The sequence below is a fragment of the Lampetra fluviatilis genome, chromosome 18 (assembly GCF_964198595.1).
Source record: "Lampetra fluviatilis chromosome 18, kcLamFluv1.1, whole genome shotgun sequence".
Classification (NCBI taxonomy): Eukaryota; Metazoa; Chordata; class Hyperoartia; order Petromyzontiformes; family Petromyzontidae; genus Lampetra; species Lampetra fluviatilis.
In genome coordinates, this window is record NC_136292.1 from 10,265,160 (window position 1) to 10,289,856 (window position 24,697).

The following is a 24,697-nucleotide window of genomic DNA, read 5'->3' on the forward strand; positions in this document are numbered from 1 at the left end:
CGTGGCCAGACACGCAGGGAACATTCCATTCAGCTACGTTGTGTTCCCGTGGGTGTTGTGTGGTTATTAGTACTCTTCATCCAATCATGCCCTGGTCAGTCTCTGCAAGTAGACTGGCCCTTTAGACCAGGCTGTTGTTTATTGCGAATGCCGCTGATAGGTGCAAGCCCGAGCCAGAGACGCGGAAGCAAGGGTTGGTGGACAGGACGGGATGACCCACCGGCAGTGCAACGGAGGAGGCAGTACAGCAAGTAGGTTTTTTTTTCTAGTTTTTGCTGGGCGATCCATTCCGTGACAGTTCTCCCACGTGCAGTTTTGTTTTCACGAAGGAATTGGACAAGCCTCCGTAAGGCATTCTGAAAATGGTTATTGCAAGTTTAAAGCTTTTCTTGGGTTAAAAAACTAAGTATGTAATGAGAATTTACACAGTGACTTATAGTGATGTTAGGATAATGCCTTTTCTCCAGATAAGCCTCGCCAATTCTTGGTTCGTGTGTTGGGGTGTTCCGGCCTGTAACATCGGAACACGAGCATTTCAATTCAAGCACACGTCTCAACACAATCGTCGGTGGCTTGTTAATGTACATATAAATATAAAATAATTGACGTAATCGTTAATTAATTATGCAAATGAATGTTACAATTCACTTCAATGATTAATACTCTACGTAACCACTGCCAATTTAACGTAGCTTTGCCGTGGCGTAATTATACACACAAATCTATATCTAATATATAATTGAGCATACCGATATTATAAATTACGTGTAATGTTCGCGGCTGCAAAATAACATGGCACGAGATGCCTGCGGATAAAAAGATATGCATTATTATTTATGAACACGATGAAGCATCGTTTTCTTTGAAGCATATTGGTATATATTTGGATTACACAGTTCCACAGAGGTTTGGGAAAACTACAGCAATAAACCTGACAATACTACGATCCTAAGTTTGATTCCTGGCCCTCGGCAAACATCTGTGACGAGTGATATTTGATTCGGTGCTGTCCCCCCCCTTCCCTCCCACGCTCACAATGAATCTATGATTAACCAACGTGGTGAAGTATGGTCAAACAAACCCCGTGACCTACACGCTTGCCTTGACACCCACGGGGTGAAACATTCGTGAAATATATTTACACGCGTGTTACTCGAGTAGATAAATGTATGAACGTTAAGTGCAGCATGATTGTTTTCCACGCACAGGAAATGTTGCACGTGGCGTTGTACGGTGTATAGAATATAATATCACTTCACTAACCTGCAATGGATGTTGCCAACGCTGCTGTAACGGCGCGGTGCGCAGTAAACATCACCACGAGGGAGACAAAGGCGGTCGGGCGTGATGCTGGCCACCCCCCCCCCATCGTTGCCCTCATAGGTGCTGCTCACTAACAGCACTTGCCCCAACAGTTTGTTAAGGCTACACGGGGATCGTTGTCTTTGTTCAAAGTTCAAGTTCAAAAGTGTATTTATTAGGTATAGCCCTGCGAGCCATTCGGCTCTTGAATCGGGTGCAACCGCAACAAACAAAAAAACAAAAACATGAACAAGAAAACATCTTAAAGTGACTATGTGCAAACAGAAAATCCAAGAAAAGACAGCAAAATATTGCAGAAAAAATCACCGTACACCAACCCTGTGCAAATATTCCAGTGGGATGCAAGTCAAACAACAACAACAACCACAAGACAACTTAGATTAAGGCCATTAGTCCAACTTTGTCATAATGAGTAACGCGCTTCCTAATAGCCTGTAAATGAACGTGGAGTCGTTACGAGGCGCGTGTTGACGCTGACTCGACGCGTGCGATGTGCGTGAGGACGTAACGCGTTGGGCAGACCAAACCGCGGCTTCTTATGAAGCACAGCGAATGTGATGGTATGCACGTCCGCGCGCGTGTGTGTCTGTGCGTATAAAAAGCGGCGGTGTAGCGGTTAGTGCTACGCTGCGCTACGAAACCGACGACCCGAGTTCGATTCCCGCTCACGGCCAACACCAGTGACGATTATCTGAACCGGTCTTGGGCCTCCCCTAGATCGACTCAGCCTCAAATGAGTACCCGGTACGGTTTGTCAAAAAACATCGCCACTGGGGAGACAAAGGCGGTCGGGCGTGGTGCTGGCCACCCACCCCCTCGTGATACCGTGCCGGCCTTCATAGGTGCTGCTCGCTAACAGCACTTGGGCCCAACAGTCTGTTCAGGCTACACGGGGGGATCTTTAATTTTCGTGTATAAATATACGCAGTTGCGTACTGCCGTGTGTTCAACAGATGGCCATCACTTTTCGCAGTCCATTTAACAACAAGGCGGAGCAATACCTGAATCAAAGAGGCTCTCCCCCGCGCAGCAATGTCTAACGACGTTTGGGTTCACCCCTTCGATGCGTGCCCACAAGCGACAGAAGAAAATAGAAATCAGCGGAAGCTCCCACCCGCACCCCCACCTCCACCAAACACACCACATTTCAGGTGTACATCTATGGGAATGTTTCATCTATGTATGTGAAAAAAAACAATCAGAGCGAACGCGGATTATATATCGGTGTTTGTCAGTGTTAATGTTGTCGGCACGAGTCAGCTGTCGACCACACGCGCTACTGGAGGGCAGCTGCCGCAGATGTTGCGCAGCGCGGCACGAGAGGCAACGCGGCCGTGGCAAGGGGCGCTCCGTGCCACGTGCAGTGGCACGCACGTGGCACGCACGTGGGTGAGCGCAAGAGGGGGCATGCAGGCAACACAGCGAGACCTCCTCCCACACTGCGACAGGTGTGTGTGTGAGTGAGTGTGTGTGAAGGTGTATGTGTGTGAGTGTGTGAAGGTGTGTGTGTGAAGGTGTGTGAATGTGTGTGTGTGAATGTGTATGTGTGTGAGTGTGTGTGAAGGTGTGTGTGTTTGTGAGTGTGTGAAGGTGTGTGTGAAGGTGTGTGTGTGTGAGTGTGTGTGAAGGTGTGTGTGTGTGAAGGTGTGTGAGTGTGTGTGTGTGAGTGTGTGTGTGAATGTGTGTGAAGGTATGTGTGTGAGTGAGTGTGTGTGAAGGTGTATGTGTGTGAGTGTGTGAAGGTGTGTGTGTGAAGGTGTGTGAATGTGTGTGTGTGAATGTGTATGTGTGTGAGTGTGTGTGAAGGTGTGTGTGTGAATGTGTGTGTGTGAATGTGTATGTGAATGTGTGTGTGTGAATGTGTGTGTGTGAATGTGTGTGTGTGAATGTGTGTGTGAATGTGTGTGTGTGAATGAGTGTGTGAATGTGTGTATGTGAATGTGTGTGTGTGAATGTGTATGTGTGTGAGAATGTGTGTGTGTGTATGAATGTGTGTGTGTGTGAATGTGTGTGTGTGAATGTGTGTGTATGTGTGTGAATGTGTGTGTGTGAATGTGTGTGTATGAATGTGTGTGTGTGTCTGAATGTGTGTGTGTAGGTGCTCGCTAACAGCACTTGCCCCTACAGTTTGTTATAGGCTATACGGGGGAACTTTGTCTGTGTGTGTGAATGGGTGTGTGTGAATGTGTGTGTGTGAATGTGTGTGTGTACGTGTGTGAATGTGTATGAGGGTGTGTGTGAATGTGTGTGTGTATGAATGTGAATATGTGTGTGTGAATGTGTGTGTGGGAATGTGTGTGTATGTGTATGTGTGTGAATGTGTATGAATGTGTGTGTGTGTGTGTGAATGCGTGTGTGTATAAATGTGTGTGTGTATGAATGTGTGTGTATGAATGTGTGTGTATGAATGTGTGTGTATGAATGTGTGTGTAGGTGCTCGCTAACAGCACTTGCCCCTACAGTCTGTTACAGGCTGTACGGGGGATCTTTGTCTTTGTATGTATATATGGGGTGCGGTGGCGCAGTTGGTTAGCACGCCGCGCTACGCTGCAAACTCGGCGATCCGAGTTCGATTCTCGCTCCCGACCAATAAACAGTGGCGAATATTCGAACCGGTCCTGGGCCTACCCTACGTCGACTCAGCCTCAGATGAGTACCTGGTGCGGTGTGTAAACATCGCCACTGGGGAGACAAAGGCGGTCAGGCGTGGTTGCTGGCCACCCACCCCTCCCCCCCCCTGTGTGTCGTGCCGACCTTCAGAGGTGCTCGCTAACAGCACTTGCCCCAACTGTCTGTTAAGGCTACACGGGGGATCTTTGCCTTCGTTTGTATGAAACGTGGCGAGCGGTGGCGCAGCGGCTGCGCTACGAACCCGGCGACCCGAATTCGATTCGAGCTCATGGCCAATATCAGTGGCGAAACATCTTTGAAGCGGGTTCTTGGATGGGGCCGTTAAGTAAACATCCCGGTGCTGGGAAGACAAAGACGACCGGGCGTGGCGTTAACCACATCCACTCCCTCGTGAGCGCCTTGCCCGCATTGCCTCACGGTCCCTAACAGCAGTAACCACTGTAGCAGATGAAAAGTTCAAAGACGGCGTGTGTACGTTGTGTTCATATAAATTACACGTTATATGTATGCTGTAACCTTTATATGTGTGCACATGGGCCGCCTTAAATATTTGCGCGTTATATTCTGTTTATCGACGCACGTTGGGGGAGCGGTGGCGCAGTGGTTAGCGTTTTTGCGCTATGAAACCGGCGTTCCGAATTCAATTCCCGCTCACGACCAATGTGACAGTCACGAATATTTGAACCGGTCCATAGGTGATCGATATCAGCACTCTTTCCAACAGTCCATGTAAGTCTACAGTATATAGGAGATGCTGTCTTTTTCTTTTTATCTTATATATGTCGTATTCATCGTCAACTTACGTGCAAGAATTGTATCACGAGCAGTCATTCGAATGTGGCTAAACACATCAATTCCTGCTGATTTATATTCTTAGGTTTTTTTCGGGTAAGTCACGTAGGTAAAACATTAAAATTAATAAAAGTAAAATAAAATAAAAATCACGACGTTTCGGAGGCAACACAAGCTGCCGTCTTCAGGTGGAACCGTCACAGCCACGACAGCTGTTTGGGCGTGAAGCGGTGGCGTAGTGGTTAGCGCACTTCGCTTCGATTCCTCGGCCACCCGAGTTCGATCACCGTCCCAACACTCGCTAACCCCCCCCCCCCCCGACCGACGTGGTGAAGTATGGTCAAACAATACCGCACGTGGAGGCAGGGATTCCTCATCCGTGAGCTGCAAGTTGTTTATTTATTAAATACATTATCCGTGTGGGTGTGTAAAAATATAACCCATTAAACTTGCTAAACATGTAAATACTTCTTCATTTGAGACGGCCAAACGTCTCGTGGCAGGATTCTTCTGAAAAAGCCTTGAGCCTCAGCGAAATGTGCCCACTTGAGTCTACGAATCAATGCACACTTCGGTCCAAAACCGAGAGAGAAAGAACTCGCCTATCTAACCATCGGCCCCGGCCTTTGCCCCCACGCAATAAGGTTGGCAGACCTGAAATACTGGCCCGTGCCACGTGTGCGAGTGTTGGCGAGTGCGAGTAGCTGAACGCGTTTCATGGGCGCGGTGGGGTTTTAAATCCATTGCCCCCAGAGATTGGAACGGAGGAGCGAGGGAAGGAGGCGAGAGGAGGCATTTGCGACCGCAAGCTGCGAGCGCGTGTCGTTGGACGTGTCCGGGTAGGGGCACAATCGCTGCCTTTAATATTATTATTATAAACAATAACGTGCCATGAATGTGCTCACAGCGTTTCCTGCACGGGCACGACGCCTCTTCGATGAGAAACAACAACAAAACATTTTCAATCGACACCCACCACAGCCACACCAACAACACGGTGACTAAGTCGCTCAGTCACTCAGTCACCCTGCCAGCCAGTCACCCGGCCACTCAGTCACTCTGCCAGTCAGTCACCCGGCCACTCAGTCACCTAGCCACTCAGTCACCCAGCCACTCAGTCACGCAGCCACTCAGCTACTCAGTCACCCAGCCACTCAGCCACCCAGCCACTCTGCCAGCCAGTCACCCGTCCACTCAGTCACGCAGCCACTCAGTCACCCAGCTACTCAGTCACCCAGCCACTCAGCCACCCAGCCACTCAGCCACTCAGTCACAGAGCCACCAAATCACGCAGTCACCCACTCAGACACCCATTCACTCAGCCACCCAGCCACTCAGTCACCCAGCCACTCAGCAACTCAGTCACAGAGCCACCAAATCACACAGTCACCCACTCAGACACCCTGTCACACAACCACTCAGTCACTTGATGGGTAACAGCATAAACAGGTCTCCTCCTTTCGCCTCTCGCCATACAAGTGAAACATTTTGAGTCCAATCAAACCGGAATGAGAGAACATTCTTCGCATGCTATCGACACAATTCTCAATGTTAAGAGAAGTCGCTGGGCTAGCGAAGGACGCACGACTGCGAAGGGGGTGATGGCCGATGGCCAAGACGAACAAATGTTCGAGCGGCAGCCAAGGCACGTCCACCGCGGGAGACGGAGCGGTGAGGCCGCCTCGTGCGAAGGTGCCACGCGGACTATTTGACGTCGCAGGTCCGCGAGAGTTTGAAGGGTGGCACGCGCCTTCATCCAGCAGTTGATTCACCGAGTCTGTCTGACGACTGAGTCCGTTTACCGGTGGGCTTTTCAGGGTAATATCACGCAGCATTGTCAGTACCGGATGAAGCTAGTGCGGGTCTTGTAGCATTTGTTATGAAGGGGCCCTAAAAAATAAAAACACGTTAATATTAAAACACACATTTTTTACTTGCATCGTAAAGTAATTGTATTTTTTAATTTGCTATACAGCCAGATAATACGACGAATCGCTCAACTTTAACACCCAGTCGTTCATAAAAAGTTGAAGGCAGTATAGTACTGCAGTCGTAGAGCAAGTGCAGAATCACTCAACTGGAATTGATAGCTTGAAAGCATTTAGCGCGGGGCCCTTGAAAGTGTGGGGCCCGTAGCTACATATGGTAGCTACTTTTGCTCGAGGAATATCCGGCATTGACCAAAGTAGGGAAGTATGGTCAAACAAGCCCCCCAATATTCATGCCGCATCGAGAGGCCTTCATCCAGCAACGGGAAGCTTGGATGATGGCTGGTATACACAAAACCCGTTTTTTTAATGTAACGTCATTTGATGAGTTATTGTATTTTAAAGGGAATCCCATTACATCCAGGGTTGTGTTGCGTTTGACATATACTGTAAGTGTAGACAATTCTGATGCAGACGTTAAAACATTGCTTTCATTCATTATTTCAATGAACGAAAGCCACTTCGTAGAGCTATCATTTGTGGCCAGCTCGCTTTTAAAAAAGAATAATTAATACCTTCAGTGGCTTTGTCTGTTAGGATGTGGATGGTTTCGTGTTGTGTTTGTTTGGGTGATTTGTTTACCTTCCGTGTACTTTGTTTGTGTGTTGTGTTTTGTTGTTGTAGCCCCTGTACAAGCCCCGACTGGAAACCCGTGACAATAGAGCGTTAAAGCTCGTCGCCGCATTCACTCCAGCACGAATACACACTGAGATCCTGACTTACACACGCAGTTCAAACCACCGCTGCCGTCGGGACAAGGGGTCGGATTGTACGCAGGTCGCATCTAAGCGGGACACTGAGTCGCCTCCAATCATAACTGCGCGCCCTCGACCAAGCAATGAACTCCACCCTACTGTCAATCACAACTACCGGATCAAGGGCCTCCCTCCCCACGCTGCATTGTCGGTCATGAAGCGTGCCTGGAGGGGGGTTATTGCAGCATACTTCGCCGAGCTGGTCAGAGGGGGGGAGGGGGGCATATGAGTACAATACAACATTGGATTTCGATTTAAAGCTTTCGTGACTGCAGGGATTCATCTTCTTGGTTCTTTCGGTAAAGTCACGTAGAAGGGAAGTAATAAAATAATGAAAATAATACATAGAAGACGGCTGCTTGCGTTGTAGCCGAAACGTCGTGAGAATTATTTTATTATGTTTTATTTTTATTATTGTATTACTTCCCTTCTACGTGACTTTACCGAAAGAACCAAGAAGATGAACATTCGATTTTTTGCTGCACTACCACTATGTCGTCACGCTATCTGCCTATAACAAGCAACTTTGCAGTGGACGGTCCAAGCGCTTTCCGAGCAGACTCACCCCACGCATTTTTTATTTGCTTGTCCGGGTGCGATCCCTTGACCCCCGAATGTTGTTTCTCGTCTTGTGAGAGCAACTTCGGTGCATTCGTGGCGTCTGTCGGCGTGTCCGCGTCGTGCGGCTCTGCGTGAGCGCTCGCAATCCACGGGTGATTTTGGGCCTCTCTGTACACGGCGAGCAAATATGGCTTTGACATTTCCTCCTCGAAGAGGCGACTTTGGCGTGTCCATCAGCCGCATCAGAAACATCAACGGGACGACGAGCGCCAACTTTCGCACAATGGAAATTGAAGATTAAAAATTCAAGCCTCACAGGAGTGCGACCGTGGCTTAAGAAAGCCAAACTATGGGCCATATTGTGACAACAACAACAGTATTCGCCACTAAGTGGCGGTGACATCACCACGATGCCTGTGCCAGGCCAGGTGCACTTTGAGGTCACGTGAAGTGTCGAGGGCTCGCTGCTGACAGGTCACGGGACAGATCCTGCAGGTGCCACGGGTTGACTGACTGAGATGACTGGCAGATGCACCAGCTGTAACCCCATAGGAACACGTGCAGACTCATACAGATTTATCAAAGACGAGCCACAGTGCCATTGTGGCCATGCCAACCCCAGCCTATGGATCATGTAATAGCCGACTGGAGTGTGCGCTCCTTCAGCAGAGGAGGAAGAGCAAGACACCACGAACTCTCTCTCCTGAAGCCCCCTCCCTCTCTCTCTCTCGCCATGGCCAGCAGCATAGAGCTCCTGGACGTATTGCTGCTTATTAGGAAGCCACTGGAGCTATGCACTTTTAAATCAAGATTGGAAAACGAATTTAATTCCAACAGATATTGAATGTGTTTAGTTTTCTGTCCTTCCCCCCACACCTCCGATTAGCACGGTTGGCTACGAACGCCGCGCAAGAAGTCCAACATAGATACTGCCACCATACGCAAAAGCAGATTTAAGCAGTACAATGAAAACAGCACGCGCGGACTGAATGTTGCCACTGAATGTTGTCACTTGTGCTGCCCCTATAGCAGCCCGCTCACAACAACATACCCCAGCTGCCTACCTACCGACCGGCGTAGCACGCGGTGTGCTTGCCCGCGTGATGGCATTTCCGATTTGCCCCTAGGAGGAGAAGAAAAAAAAACGCTTTCGAGCAAATAGACACCGAGCAGCGGCGGTGGTGGTGGGGGGAGAGACACACACCGGTGTTGTGGGGCCTTCTCCTAGTTTATGATTTGTCGCCAGAGGCAACCCCCCCTCCTCCTCCCCCCTTTATCCAGACCCCCCCCTCCCTCCTCCTGTCCCACCCCCTACAACCCCCAAACCTTTTTATTTGAGTGATTGGCGTGTTGCTTGTCGTGACTTGACGTTGACGCCAACCGGATGCGGTCGCGCGCACACGCGCGCGCTGTTGCTTTGTGGATGTTTTGTTCTGGTGGTGGAGGTTGCTGTTGGTGGTGGCTGGTGGCGGTGGTGGCGGCGGTGGTGGCGGTGGTGGTGATTCAGTGGGGAGCAGTGGTGCAGCGGATTGCGGCACCGCGCCACGAACCCGAGGGGCGTCATCCCACCCAGAGCTCCACTTGACAATCGCCACCAATAAAAATTCATTGAAACGGGTCTGGGCCTCCCCGAAGTCGGCTCAGGCCTTAAGCGAGTAGCTGGTGCGGCGTGTACCCGTCAGCACCGGGGAGACAAAGGCGGCCGGGCGTGGTGATTGGTCACAGGAACCACCTCGTGTGGCGTAGAGGGTTCTTATAGGTGCTCGCTGACTGCACTCGAGAGGATATACGAGGGGATCGGGTTGGTGGGTGGGTGGGTGAGTGAATGGGTGGAAAGCAAGGCCGTAGCCATGGAGGCAACATTGGGGGGGACCAAATCTTCCAGGGGGTCTGGGGGTCCCCGCCCAGAAAAAATTTGAATTTGAAAACTAATTTCCTGCCTAAAATAAAGAAAATTCACTAACACATAGGATTTCTTTTTTACAATGTATAATAGTTTATTGTATTACATTGCTCTGTTTTTTCTATTTTTTACCTTTTCTTGTTTCATTGTATTAAGTACAACCATAACCACAAGCATTTAAACAGAAATCTATTTTATAGCAATATATTGGGAGGGACATTTTGAGCATATTTGAATTTCGTGGGGGATGTTTGCCCCCCAACATGTATTATAATTACGGCCTTGCTGGAAACACACCGGATTTATTTGTGTTTGTCTCCGGGATAGCAGAGGGACTCCCTCCACACCCAACTCTCCCCCTCTTTCTGCTCCTCCGCCTTACAACGGCCTTTAAGTAGTGTGGGGATGTCATCGTAGGCAACTGGTGGTACATTTAAATATTACAATTAAAACAACCGAATGAAACAGCAATTTACGACCGTTGCATTGTTAATGTGGATACTGCATGGGACTCAACAGCTCGTCCTGGTTTCATACTATGTATTTTGAACTTCTTTTGTACCCTACGTCGCCAACCGCGCAAAAGCGGAAATTAGCTTTCAATCGACCGTATATTAGAAAAAAGTTTTGCTGGCTGGATGACAAGTTCGTTAAAAACAAATCTGCGTAAATTCAACATTCGCTGACCCCCCGTGGAGTTGTGGGTCCCGTGCACGGCAGCACGCAGGCCCCCATCCACCAGCGGCCCGGCAAAACAACCCCCGTACGCGCACGCGTACACGTCACACTCAAATTCTTTATTTATCCTCGACCGAATCTGATGAGCTACGAAACAATTTTTGTTCACAGATTGTCCAGTATGTGCTGTGTTACGGTAATGACTGTAACGTGCAGTGTGGGGGTGGGTGGGGAGGAGACTCAATGAACCGAGTCAGAGATCATGGTTCCAGGCCCAGGAACTTCTACACCAATCAGATAACTCATCTTCATCGCCACCCATCGCTGTGAGGAATGTGTCACACCGACTGGGACCGCATGCGTGTATGTTGAACTTCTTTCGCACCGTACATAGCCAACCGTTCAAATCGGAGGTGAGAAGAGATGGCACAAGAAGAAATAGGAGGGGGGGGTGGTGTTTTAACAGAGGAACGGAAGTAGGTTCGAATCCAACGGGCATCCCTGGTTATTCCCTGCGGCGTGCATTAACCGCACGATCCCATGACGACCATTTTTAAGAGCAGGGCCCATTGTGTGCCGCCGTCTGGGTCCGTATATTTATTTTATTTCCAAATTCGAGCCGCAGTAACACGCGTGACCCCGCGGTTTACGTCGGAGATTGCGTTCCTGAAAGGTGCAATAACGACGACAAATATCGACACGACGGCAATCATAAGCGGGGTTTTTCTTTTGTTTTGCCAACGAGAGCTGAACAAAGACGCCCGGAGGGTGCGGTGGTAATGCGCGAATATTCACCCTAGACGCACCCACAAAGTCACGTTGCGCTCCTAGAGATACGCTACTCATCACTCGTTTGCGGCTGTAAACCCTGACGCGAATTAAACAGGGCACAATAGGATACAGTGCGCGATACAATAAAAAAACCAGAATGTACGTAAATCATCTATTGTACTCCACACAGTGCGGTTACACGTCGTTATGCTATACGCGAAGTTGTTCGAGTGCGGGGCAAGTGGAGGGGGTGGATAAGAGGTGACGGACACGAGAAAGGGCGGACGATGAGGGACACACCGGCGTGACGAATTGGCCACGTCCTGCTTACGTGACGACCCTTACTAGTTGGCTGTGTCTGGGTGGTGGCGGGTTTTGACGACACGTTTAAACAGTTATGCGATCTAACCCCCCAAAATAAACCTCGATTGTGGATGATATCGGTCGCGAAAGCCGACGTGTTCAATTGATTCCTTGCGTAAGGTTTCTATTTGGCGTTCGAACATCTTAACGACTCCTGTTGTAGTGCCAGAAAGGGTCAAACCCATTCGTATTTGTTCATGACAGGTTCACGATTGGCCGACCGTGTTGGATGTAGCGGCCACGAGTCACTGCGCGTGGTGACGCGAACCTCTGACACCTCAAACATAAACCTTTGCTGCAGCCTTGAACCCCATTTGGTACCCAATCGTTAAAAAAACGTTATGCTCGTAAATACATAGGGGTTTTGATTAAGCAAAGCAGTTGCACGTACTTACTTTGTGTTTTCGATGATGTGCCTTCTAAAACAAAAATCTGGTCACGTCTCGTTACCCCCCAGGGTGTGCGTGCACCCCAGGCTAAGGACCGCTGATATATAAACCAACAGCCCCTTAATTCTAGATTTGTAGTTTTCGTGACTGCAAGGATTCATACTCTTTGTTTTTTTTTTGGGTAAAGTCACGTCGGTAAAAAAATAAAACTAAATTAAATCACGACGTTTCGGAGGCAACATAAGCTTCCGTCTTCAGGTGGAACGTCACAGCAAAATTACTGTATCAAATTAGTTTAAATTTGTATCTAAGTGACTTTACCGAAAAAACCAAAGAGTACCAACAGCCCCGTCTGGTGCTTGTTACCCAATGAACCAGCGAGTGGGACTGACGGACGCACGTGTGTGGAGCCACAGCCATGTCGTGATAGGTATACTGGATGTGGTGTGTCGGGTAGCGGGGAAAATACATAAATCCGGTTTGCCGAACCAGACGGAAGCCCGGCCGAAATGAAGTCCTACCGCAGAATAATGATGGCTCTGTGTGTGTGTGTCGCGCACGCACACACGCACGCACACAGAGTGTAAATGTGTAAATGTGCATGTAATGCACACACATGAGCCGCCACTGGATGACCCGCTTATTCGTCTTGCAATTAGCGCATCTGCCCTTCTGTTCGGCGCACAGCGAGGCAAGCCATCATCATCAGCAGCAGCAGCAGTCTTCACTGTCGAGCGCTATCGCCAAGTTAATCAGTAACCCTGAACATCGGTGACGTCTCACCGCCGAGATCAATCAATCACTGTCATTGTCAACACAGCGCGCCGCGTTTCGCTGGAGCGCGTGCACCGTGAATTCTCGGTGTGTACGCAGCATTGCGGGATGATTGCACCCTTGACGATGGCGAGAGGGGTTGCGTGCATCATGAATTACTACGCAGTTAGTTGTCAATCCACTGCTGGATGGACACCTCCCGACGTCGGCCATTGGTGTCGGATGGCCAGAAGTTCGCCGCGCTGATCGTCGCAGCAATCTGAAAGGGGATAGAGCAAACGTCGCTTCGGGTATTACTCGTCAATCATTGAGGGCGGTGATTGATTCGTATTATTACTACTACTACTACACGTATGTAGCCATTGCCAGACTGTTTGGGGAAAGTTCGATTGTAAAGCCAAATGCTGATGTTGTACACACGGCGTCACGTTCTCATGTCAGGGGCTCAGTCGACATAGGGGAGGCCCAGGACTGTTTTCAAATAATAGTCACTGGTGTTGGCCGTGAACGGGGAAATGATTCGGGTAGCCGGGTTCGTCGCGCAGCATACTAACCGCTGCGCCACCGCTCCCCACACACACGAGCTCACACACACACGAGTTAACACACACACACACGAGTTAACACACACTCACACACACGAGATAACACACACACGAGTTAACACACACCCACACGAGTCAACACACACACACACGAGTTAACACACACACGAGTTAACACACACACACAAGTTAACACACACTCACACACACGAGATAACACACACACACACGAGTTAACACACACACACACGAGTTAACACACATACACACGAGTTAACACACACACACGAGTTAACACACACACACGAGTTAACACACACACACACGAGTTAACACACACACACACACGAGTTAACACACACACACGAGTTAACACACACACACACACGAGTTAACACACACACACGAGTTAACACACACACACGAGTTAACACACACACACACACGAGTTAACACACGCACACGAGTTAACACACACACACACACACGAGTTAACACACACACACGAGTTAACACACATACACGAGTTAACACACACACACACACGAGTTAACACACACACACACACGAGTTAACACACTCACGAGTTAACACACACACGAGTTAACACACACACACACACGAGTTAACACACTCACACACGAGTTAACACACACACACACACGAGTTAACACACGCACACGAGTTAACACACACACACACACACGAGTTAACACACACACGAGTTAACACACACACACGAGTTAACACACACACACGAGTTAACACACACACACACACGAGTTAACACACACTCACGAGTTAACACACACACGAGTTAACACACACACACACACGAGTTAACACACACACACACGAGTTAACACACACACACACACGAGTTAACACACACTCACGAGTTAACACACACACGAGTTAACACACACACACACACGAGTTAACACACTCACACACGAGTTAACACACACACACACGAGTTAACACACACACACGAGTTAACACACACTCACACACGAGTTAACACACACACTCACGAGTTAACACACACACACACGAGTTAACACACTCACACACGAGTTAACACACACACACACGAGTTAACACACACACACGAGTTAACGCACACACACACGAGTTAACACACACACACGAGTTAACGCACACACACGAGTTAACACACACACACACACGAGTTAACACACACACACGAGTTAACACACACACACACACACACGAGTTAACACACACACACGAGTTAACACACACACACACACGAGTTAACACACACACACACACACACGAGTTAACACACACACACGAGTTAACACACACACACACACGAGTTAACACACACACACACGAGTTAACTCACGAGTTAACACACACACGAGTTAACACACACACACACGAGTTAACACACACACTCACGAGTTAACACACACACACACACACGAGTTAACACACTCACACACGAGTTAACACACTCACACACGAGTTAACACACACACACGAGTTAACGCACACACACACGAGTTAACACACACACACGAGTTAACACACACACACGAGTTAACACACACACACACACGAGTTAACACACACACACGAGTTAACACACACACACACACGAGTTAACACACACACACACGAGTTAACACACACTCACGAGTTAACACACACACGAGTTAACACACACACACACGAGTTAACACACACACACACGAGTTAACACACACTCACACACGAGTTAACACACACACTCACGAGTTAACACACACACACACACACGAGTTAACACACTCACACACGAGTTAACACACACACACACGAGTTAACACACACACACGAGTTAACGCACACACACACGAGTTAACACACACACACACGATTTAACACACACACACGAGTTAACACACACACACACACGAGTTAACACACACTCACGAGTTAACACACACACGAGTTAACACACACACACACACGAGTTAACACACTCACACACGAGTTAACACACACACACACACACGAGTTAACACACACACACACGAGTTAACACACACTCACACACGAGTTAACACACACACTCACGAGTTAACACACACACACACGAGTTAACACACACACACACGAGTTAACACACACACACACACGAGTTAACACACACACACGAGTTAACACACACACACACGAGTTAACACACACACACGAGTTAACACACACACACGAGTTAACACACACACACACACGAGTTAACACACACACACGAGTTAACACACACTCACGAGTTAACACACACACACGAGTTAACACACACACGAGTTAACACACACACACACACGAGTTAACACACACTCACGAGTTAACACACACTCACGAGTTAACACACACACGAGTTAACACACACACACACACGAGTTAACACACACTCACGAGTTAACACACACACACGAGTTAACACACACACGAGTTAACACACACACACACACGAGTTAACACACACTCACGAGTTAACACACACTCACGAGTTAACACACACACGAGTTAACACACACACACACACGAGTTAACACACTCACACACGAGTTAACACACACTCACACACGAGTTAACACACACACTCACGAGTTAACACACACACACACGAGTTAACACACTCACACACGAGTTAACACACACACACACACGAGTTAACACACACACACGAGTTAACACACACACACACGAGTTAACACACACACGAGTTAACACACACACACACGAGTTAACACACACACGAGTTAACACACACACACGAGTTAACACACACACACACGAGTTAACACACACACGAGTTAACACACACACACGAGTTAACGCACACACACACGATTTAACACACACACACGAGTTAACACACACACACACACACACGAGTTAACACACACACACTCACACACACACGAGTTAACACACACACACGAGTTAACACACACACACACGAGTTAACACACACACACTCACACACACACGAGTTAACACACACACACGAGTTAACACACACACACACGAGTTAACACACACACACTCACACACACACGAGTTAACACACACACACGAGTTAACACACACACACACACACACGAGTTAACACACACACACTCACACACACACGAGTTAACACACACACACGAGTTAACACACACACACACGAGTTAACACACACACACGAGTTAACACACACACACGAGTTAACACACACACATACGAGTTAACACACACACACACGAGTTAACACACACACACACGAGTTAACACACACACACGAGTTAACACACACACACACACACACGAGTTAACACACACACACACGAGTTAACACACACACACACGAGTTAACACACACACACGAGTTAACACACACACACACACACACGAGTTAACACACACACACACGAGTTAACACACACACACACGAGTTAACACACACACACGAGTTAACACACACACACGAGTTAACACACACACGAGTTAACACACACACACGAGTTAACACACACACACACACGAGTTAACACACTCACACACACGAGTTAACACACACACGAGTTAACACACACACACGAGTTAACACACACACGAGTTAACACACACACACGAGTTAACACACACACACGAGTTAACACACACACTCACACACACACGAGTTAACACACACACACGAGTTAACACACACACGAGTTAACACACACACACAAGAGTTAACACACACACACACGAGTTAACACACACACACACGAGTTAACACACACACACACGAGTTAACACACACACACACACGAGTTAACACACACACACGAGTTAACACACACACTCACACACACACGAGTTAACACACACACACGAGTTAACACACACACACACGAGTTAACACACACACTCACACACACACGAGTTAACACACACACACACTCACACACACGAGCTAAATTCCTTAATTACGATGAGTTGTATGCACCAATATTTCGTGGTGAAATCACCGTTGCGCTGTACACATACACTAAAGGTCATGGTGATGATGTTGATAATGATGATATCGACGATGATTCATTCTGTTTTAGGACATGCTTAGTCACGCATGTTGTATGTTATATACAAATTTGGCAGATAGCGTCCGACAGTTATGGAGTAGTAGTTAATGCTCAATTATTAAAACAAAACTCAGCAAATTCGTCAATAACAATAATACTGTGGCCTTAAATAAAATATACATTTATAAGAAGCGACGTTTTGAGCACCGGTCCTTGTTAAAAACAAATATTACAACTTTTTTTTTACGTATGTGCTACGAAGGACCGTTGCCCGAAACGTCGCCTCTATTATATATACGTTTTCCTTTTAAAGCCACAGCGTTATTGAAGACTTTTGTTGTTGTTTGTTGTTGTTGTTAACTGTGCTTGTGCACCACTGCCAACGCAACAACAACATCATCATCAACAGCAACAGCAGCAACAACATCATCAGCAGCAGCAACAGCAGCAACAGCAGCAACAGCAGGATCCCCCAAACGATTCGCGCTCGCGATTTTTACATCACTGCAGCGATTACCCCCCCCTCCACCCCATCTCCATCAACTCTCACGTCCTCTCTGCAACAATTCATGACAATGCAACCACCGCCGTCCCTACTCAATCAGCTGTGAGTCACGGTCACGAGACGGATCCGGGCGAGAGATGTTGGTGTTTGTTTGTGATGGCGGAGCCCGTGGAAAAAGTGGACGCTGCTGCACGCGAGAATCAGAGTCGCGCGCAGAACAACAACAAAAAATAGGGAGAAAAAAAAATCCAAAGCCAAAGATTCCCACACCCGTATAGTCGCAACAAACCTTTTGGGAAGGAGAGGAGGGCGGAGAGCCTCACCTATGAAAGCCGACACTGCACGTGACGGCTTTGCATGGCCAGAACCACGCCCGAGCGCCTTTGTCTCCCTCGCGGCCAGGTGCTCATTTGAGGCTGAGTCGACCTAGGAGATGCCCAGGCCTCCGGTTGTGAGATAATCGTCACCGGTGTTGGCGGCCGTGAACGGTGAATCGACCTCGATCGTCAGGTTCGGAGCACAGATGCCATCCACCACCAGACGTTACACGGATTGCTAGAGCAAGCGCTGTTAGCGAGCACCTATTAAGGTCGCGATGGCGCCCGGAGTGGTGGTGTGGCTGCAGCCGCCTTTAGCAACCCGAAACCAGGTATTAATTTAAGGCTGAGTCGACCTAATAAAGAGACTCGCAAACTGCTTCAGATAATTAATCACTTGGTTGGTCGCAGCGGTGGCCGTGAGCAGTAGTCGAACTCGATTCCCACGCCACCGCTCTTCACATTGTTGAGCGCACACACAGAAAGAACAAAGATCCCCCGTGTAGCCTTATGCAGACTGTTGGGGCAAGTGCTGTTGGCGAGCGCCTATGAATGCCGGCACAGTCGACGAAGGGGTGGGTGGCCAGCACCACGCCCGATCGCATTTGTCTCCCCGGTGGCGATGTTTTTACGCACCGCGCAAGGTACTCATTTGAGGCTGAGTCGACCTAGGGGAGGCCCAGGACCGGTTCAGATCATTGTCACTTGGTGTTGGCGGCCGTGAACGGGAATCGAACCGGCGTCGGTGGGTTCGTAGCGCAGCGCTAACCGCTACCCTTCCGCTCCCCACCCACTCTAACACACGTACACACACACACAGACCACCACCACCCAGCCCTCAACACACGCGCGCTCATAAACGCACTCACGCAGTTGATCAAATAACTTTTATGCACTGAAGCCCGCATCGCAAGCACAGCAACGCACAGATCAAGTTTAATGCCCCCACCGCCCTCCACTCCACCCCCATGTTATGCACCCCAATGCGAACATCCATCAGACCCTCCCATCACGCTCAGTCACTCACCCAATGCAAGTCACACCCAGTCAGCCAATAAGCCATTCAAGCCACTCACCCAATCAGCCACTCTTGTCAGCCACCCACCCACCCACCCGGCCAGGCAGACATCCAGTGCCCACCCCTCCTCTCATCCCGCCCACCAGATACGCATGCCGTCTCAGCTGTTCGTCGCGGTAGGGCAGCGATTGATCGATGCGCCGACTTTACAGGCAGCCGTTCAGCCACCGGGCCAAGCAATCAGCCCAGCCAGGCCAGGCCCAAGCGAGCCCGCTCGGCCAGACCCGGCTAGTCCGCTAGCGCAAGCGACCACGCATCCAGACAAGCGGCTACCACCCGCAGAAAGTTTGCGCTCTGGGCGGTGATTACGAGAGCGCCGCTGTTGCTGTGTCTGCCGCTGCTGCTGCTGCCGCTGCTGCTGTTACTGCTGCTGTTGCTGCTGCTCGTCACTCCCTCGGCTCCCCCGGTCGGCGGTGGAATTCTATTGCGCGGACACCGCGGAAGGAGCGCGTCGCTACCGAACGCGCGCGTCCCACGCCGCTCGCGTTGGGAGGCCATCGAGAGAGTGCGTGGCGAGGTGGAGGGGGGGGGGCGCTGGGCACCACCACGCTGATTGTACGTCGGCGAGACATCCCCCACTGCTGCTGCTGCGGCTGATATCGCGACGTAGCGAAGGGATTCCGGGGAAGTGGAGTGAGTCGCGAGAATTCAGCTCACGGCGGTGTCACGGCGCGTGTGGACAGCTCGCTGGCTGGGCGCAAGTCCGTAGCGAGCGCGTCTCTTCGCTGGGGCATTGACACGTGCAGCGAGCTGGTGAGACAACACGCGCCACGACACGGCAAGTGTGCACTCTGTGTGTGTGCGTGTGTCTATAGCTCTACGACGAGAGGGTGCACGGTGTATAGTGTGAGCAGATGTCGTGTGCGCGAGTGCTCTCTTCCGCGTGTGTGTCAGTGAGAGCGTGTGTGTGTGTGTGAGTGTGAAAGAGTTTGTGTGTGTGAGAGAGCGTGTGTGTGTGTGAATGTGAAAGAGTTTGTGTGTGTGTGTGAGAGAGAGCGTGTGTGTGTGTGTGAGTGTGTGTGTGTGAAAGAGTTTGTGTGTGTGTGAGAGAGAGAGAGCGTGCGTGTGTGTGTGAAAGAGAGTGTGCGTGTGTGTGAGAGAGAGCGTGTGTGTGTGAGTGTGTGTGTGAGTGTGAAAGAGTTTGTGTGTGTGTGAGAGAGAGAGCGTGTGTGTGTGTGAGTGTGTGTGTGTGAAAGAGTTTGTGTGTGTGTGAGAGAGAGAGAGCGTGCGTGTGTGTGTGAAAGAGAGTGTGCGTGTGTGTGAGAGAGAGCGTGTGTGTGTGTGAGTGTGTGTGTGAGTGTGAAAGAGTTTGTGTGTGTGTGTGAGAGAGAGAGAGCGTGCGTGTGTGTGTGAAAGAGAGCGTGCGTGTGTGTGTGTGAGAGAGAGCGTGTGTGCGTGAGTGTGAAAGAGTGTGTGCGTGTGTGTGTGTGAGAGAGCGTGTGTGTGTGAGTGTGAAAGAGAGTGTGCGTGTGTGTGAGAGCGTGTGTGTGTGAGTATGAAAGAGTGTGTGTGAGTGTGTGAGAGAGCGTGCGTGAGTGTGTGAGTGAGAGTGTATGAGCGAGTGTGTGAGTGTGTGTGAGAGTGTGTATGAGAGAACGTGCGTGTGTGAGAGAGCGTGAGTGTGTGAGTGAGTGAGAGTGTATGAACGTGGTTGTGAGTGTGTGTGAGAGTGTGTGTGAGAGAGTGCGTGTGTGAGTGTGTGTGAGAGAGTGTGTGTGAGTGTGTGAGAGAGTGTGTGTGAATGAGAGAGAGCACGTGTGTGTGTGTGTACGCGCGCGCGTGTGTGTGTGTGTGAGCGTGTGTGTGTGTGAGCGTGTGTGTGTGAGCGCGCGCGTGTGTGTGATAGTGTGTGTGTTAAGCTCGCGTCGCGACCGACTCTCACTCCACTCTCTGCACTCGCTCTCCCCCTCTCGCTCGCACGCCCGCACTTGTTCTAAAGCTCCCTGTGCGTTCGCTCACGTCGGAGGTAGCGAGCGAGTGGCTCTTTGCCGTGAACCTTAAACACACACCCCACCCACTCACCTACCCCAGCCACCTCGTACCCATCGCCTCGACAACAAACGCCGACCAACCATCTCGGAGTCAACTCGCTCCCTGCTCAGCGAATGCAGCGCAGGTAAGAAGAGAGCCGAGGTCACCAACTTCTCTCTGTGCAACTTTGTATCTCTTCTGCTGCGACGAAGAGGCCGCCGCCCGAAACGTCACCCATTTATACATCGTTTTTTTTCATTGTTGGTGTTGTTGTTGTTGTTGGGGTTAGCGATATTATTGACTTAATGCGCCGAGTAGTTTTTTTTTTGGTCACAAGTGGCAGAGACGTTACAGATGTTACGCTCTGGTAACATAGTCATGTTCATTTCATGTACGCATGTTGAACTTATTTCGCACCGTACGTAGCCAGCCGTGCTAATCGGAGGTGCGAACGCGTCAGAGAGGACACACACACACACACAGTTGTGTAGGCTTCGGCTGCCGGGTGGACAACAGATGGCAGGACCGCAATTGATTCTTGAATCAATCTGTGCGGCGCTTTTTAGTGTTTATCCCCCCACCTCGTGTGCGTGATGATGAGTTTTCTCCCGGGGGGGGGGGGGTGCTCAGGGTTGCCGCTGGCAAACATATACGACACGAGTTCAATGGAATATCACCAAAGGCAGGAACCTCCTGCGAATGTGTCTTGGGCATCAACTCGTGCATTATTAGTATTACAGAGATGTGTGTGATTTACTATGAGTGTTCGTGTGCTTTTGCGTGTGCTTCCCAAACAACTTGCAGACACTGCTTTTATTCATACGTAACCTCTGTGTGTATGTGTGTTTAATGTATGCGGTATTTGTATGTGTATGTATGCCTGTATACGTGTGTGTGTGTGGTACACATACAGACCTACGGGTTCTGGGCATCCCCTATGTTGACTCAGCCTAAAATGTGTACCTGGTGCGGTGTGTAAAACATCGCCACTGGGGAGATAAAGGCGGTCAGCCGTGCCGGCCTTCATATGTGCTCACGAACAGCACTTGTCTCAAAAGTCTGTTAAGGCTATGCGGGGGATCTTTGTCTTTTTATACTTACAACCCATGTGTACTGTGCGAAGTTGCTGGTGGTGTAACGGGGCGGCTAAACGAGTGTGTGTGTGTATGTGTGTGTGTATGTGTGTGTATGTGTGTGTGTGTATCATCTCGGTCATCTCGGTCAGTCGACCCGTGGCACCTGGGTCTGCCCCGTGACCTCCTGCCAGCGGGCGTTCGACACTTCACGTGGCCTCAAGGTGCACATGGCCTGGCACAAGCGTCGTGGTGACGTCACCGCCACTTAGTGGCGAATGGCGGTTGTTGTTGTGTATGTATGTGTGCGTGTGTGTATGTGTTTGTGTGTATGTATGTGTGCGTGTGTGTGTGTGCGTGCGCGTTGTGGGGAGCGGTGGTGTAGCCGTTAGCGCGCTGCGCTACGAACCTGGCGACCTGAGTTCGATTCCCGCTCACGACCAACATCTGTGACGATTATCTGAATCGGCCCTGAGCCTCCCTTAAGTTCGACTCAGCCTCAAATGTGTACCTGGTTCGGTGCGTAAAAACATCGCCACTAGGGAGACAAAGGCGGCCGGGCGTGGTGCTGTCCACCCACCCTCTCGAGTCCCGTTCCGGCGTTCCGTAGGTGCTGCTCGCTAACAGCACTTGCCCCAACAGTCTGTGAAGACTATACGGGGGATGTTTGTCTTTGTTTTTTTTTGGTTTGTGTTGGCAAAGTCTCACATAGAGTGAACCATATTGTCCAGGTGAAAGCTCTGCATCTACACGAGGCCAGATGGTTTTATTTTAATCGGAACTCTGTTGATCACTGCATGATGATGACCATGACGCTGTAGCGGTGGGGTTAGAGTCGCGTAGGCGATGTAGTCTGTGATGAGTGACGCGTCGCTTAGTGGCCACCGCAGTAACTAAGAAGGGCCGTTGCCCGAAACGTCTCCCATTATATATTTCCCGCTCCCCCCCCCCCACCTTATTGAAGAGCACAATATTATTGACGAATGTGTTGAATATTCTTCTTTTTGAAATGTTGGCTTTTTTAATGTTTGCTTGCGCACCACCGCAATACAGTCCAGCCACATGAATTAGTTTCGTAACGTGCTGGGGATAAAGTTTGTCCTGGGTGTGTGCATCTTCAAGAGTCTGATGCCCTGTGAGCAATCAGAGGGGGGTGGTGGGGCAGGGGTTTATCCACGTCGTTCGTGCACGGAGAATCCCATGCCTCGTGGGCTCTGGGCGCGTGTTGGACTTGAGTCATTAGTCGTACGTGTGACACTACTCCCCGGAGCAAAGCATATTCTCCCATATCTATGAATGCAGAGTGCTATGAATGCAGAGTTCTATGAATGCATATGATGGTATATTATATGTATATTATAGTACAATGCATGTCGTCTATACAGTATAGGTACAACAGTATACTTCAGTGCAATGGATTAGCCTGTACATAGGAGAACAATAACACAGGGCGATCCATTTATAGATGCCCCATAAATTACGATGGTGACACATTTGACCTCGCCGTCGAGGTGATGACACTGTGATCTAAAAGACGTCGAAAGCGTCTCTCGCCAAACTTAGCTTTTATTCATTAACCACTCTGCCCCCTCTCTCTCTGTACGATACGGGAGGCGTCGCTTGCTCGCCGCGGTGCCGTACTCGATGAACTTTTGCGAGGAAGAGAGTTCGACATCAGTGGGGTATCTTGAAATGGATCGCCCTGAAAAATAAAGTTTTCCGAGGAATATGGTCCAGGGCATTGGTGTGGTATCGCACAGCCAGCGATGTTTAAAATATATACATACACACAGTAAGTAGCCTTCACGTGCACAGTATGGATATACTCGCGCACGTCAAGAGAATGTGGAGTGTCCACCACTCGCGTTTGTAGAGCGAGACGGCCGAGTTGATGTGTGACACGTGTGCAGGGATATCGTGACATTCACGTTCACATACCGGGCTTGCGTTAAAGGTAGGGTTCTGCCCAGACAAAGGCCGACTTTATCCACCGTCGTCATTAACAACACGACTGCCATATAATAAACACATATATATATAAGCTGGCGTTTAGGGAAACATTACTTGTTCGAAGTACGTATGACAGAGGCAGCACTGTGCGTTGATAATAAAGCGTGCGTTGCGTCGTTAGTGGCGCAACAACTGTTCACGTTTCTGCTATGAATGTAACAACACGTCGTATGAAGTCTCTACCACGACCCACTGCTGTAAAC

At 49.6% G+C, this 24,697-nt stretch overlaps 1 protein-coding gene across 5 annotated transcripts in view; it reads left to right on the forward strand.

Annotated features, from left to right (window-relative positions):
* Positions 1-184: 184 nt before the first annotated feature.
* The window catches only part of LOC144937216 (zinc finger and BTB domain-containing protein 18-like), a 65,892-nt gene continuing 41,379 nt past the window's right edge, over positions 185-24,697 (forward strand). The window contains exons 1-2 of one of the 5 annotated variants that reach the window (XM_078864574.1): positions 19,026-20,193; positions 21,472-21,556. Coding sequence is in view for 1 of the 5 variants with exons in the window: in XM_078864572.1 (XP_078720698.1) it covers positions 212-251 (40 nt within the window). In the remaining 4 variants the exon portion in view is untranslated. Of the gene's footprint in view, positions 252-19,025; positions 20,219-21,471; positions 21,557-22,636; positions 22,709-24,697 lie in introns of those variants that run through there. The other 4 variants (XM_078864576.1, XM_078864572.1, XM_078864575.1 and 1 more) reach the window with 4 other exon arrangements.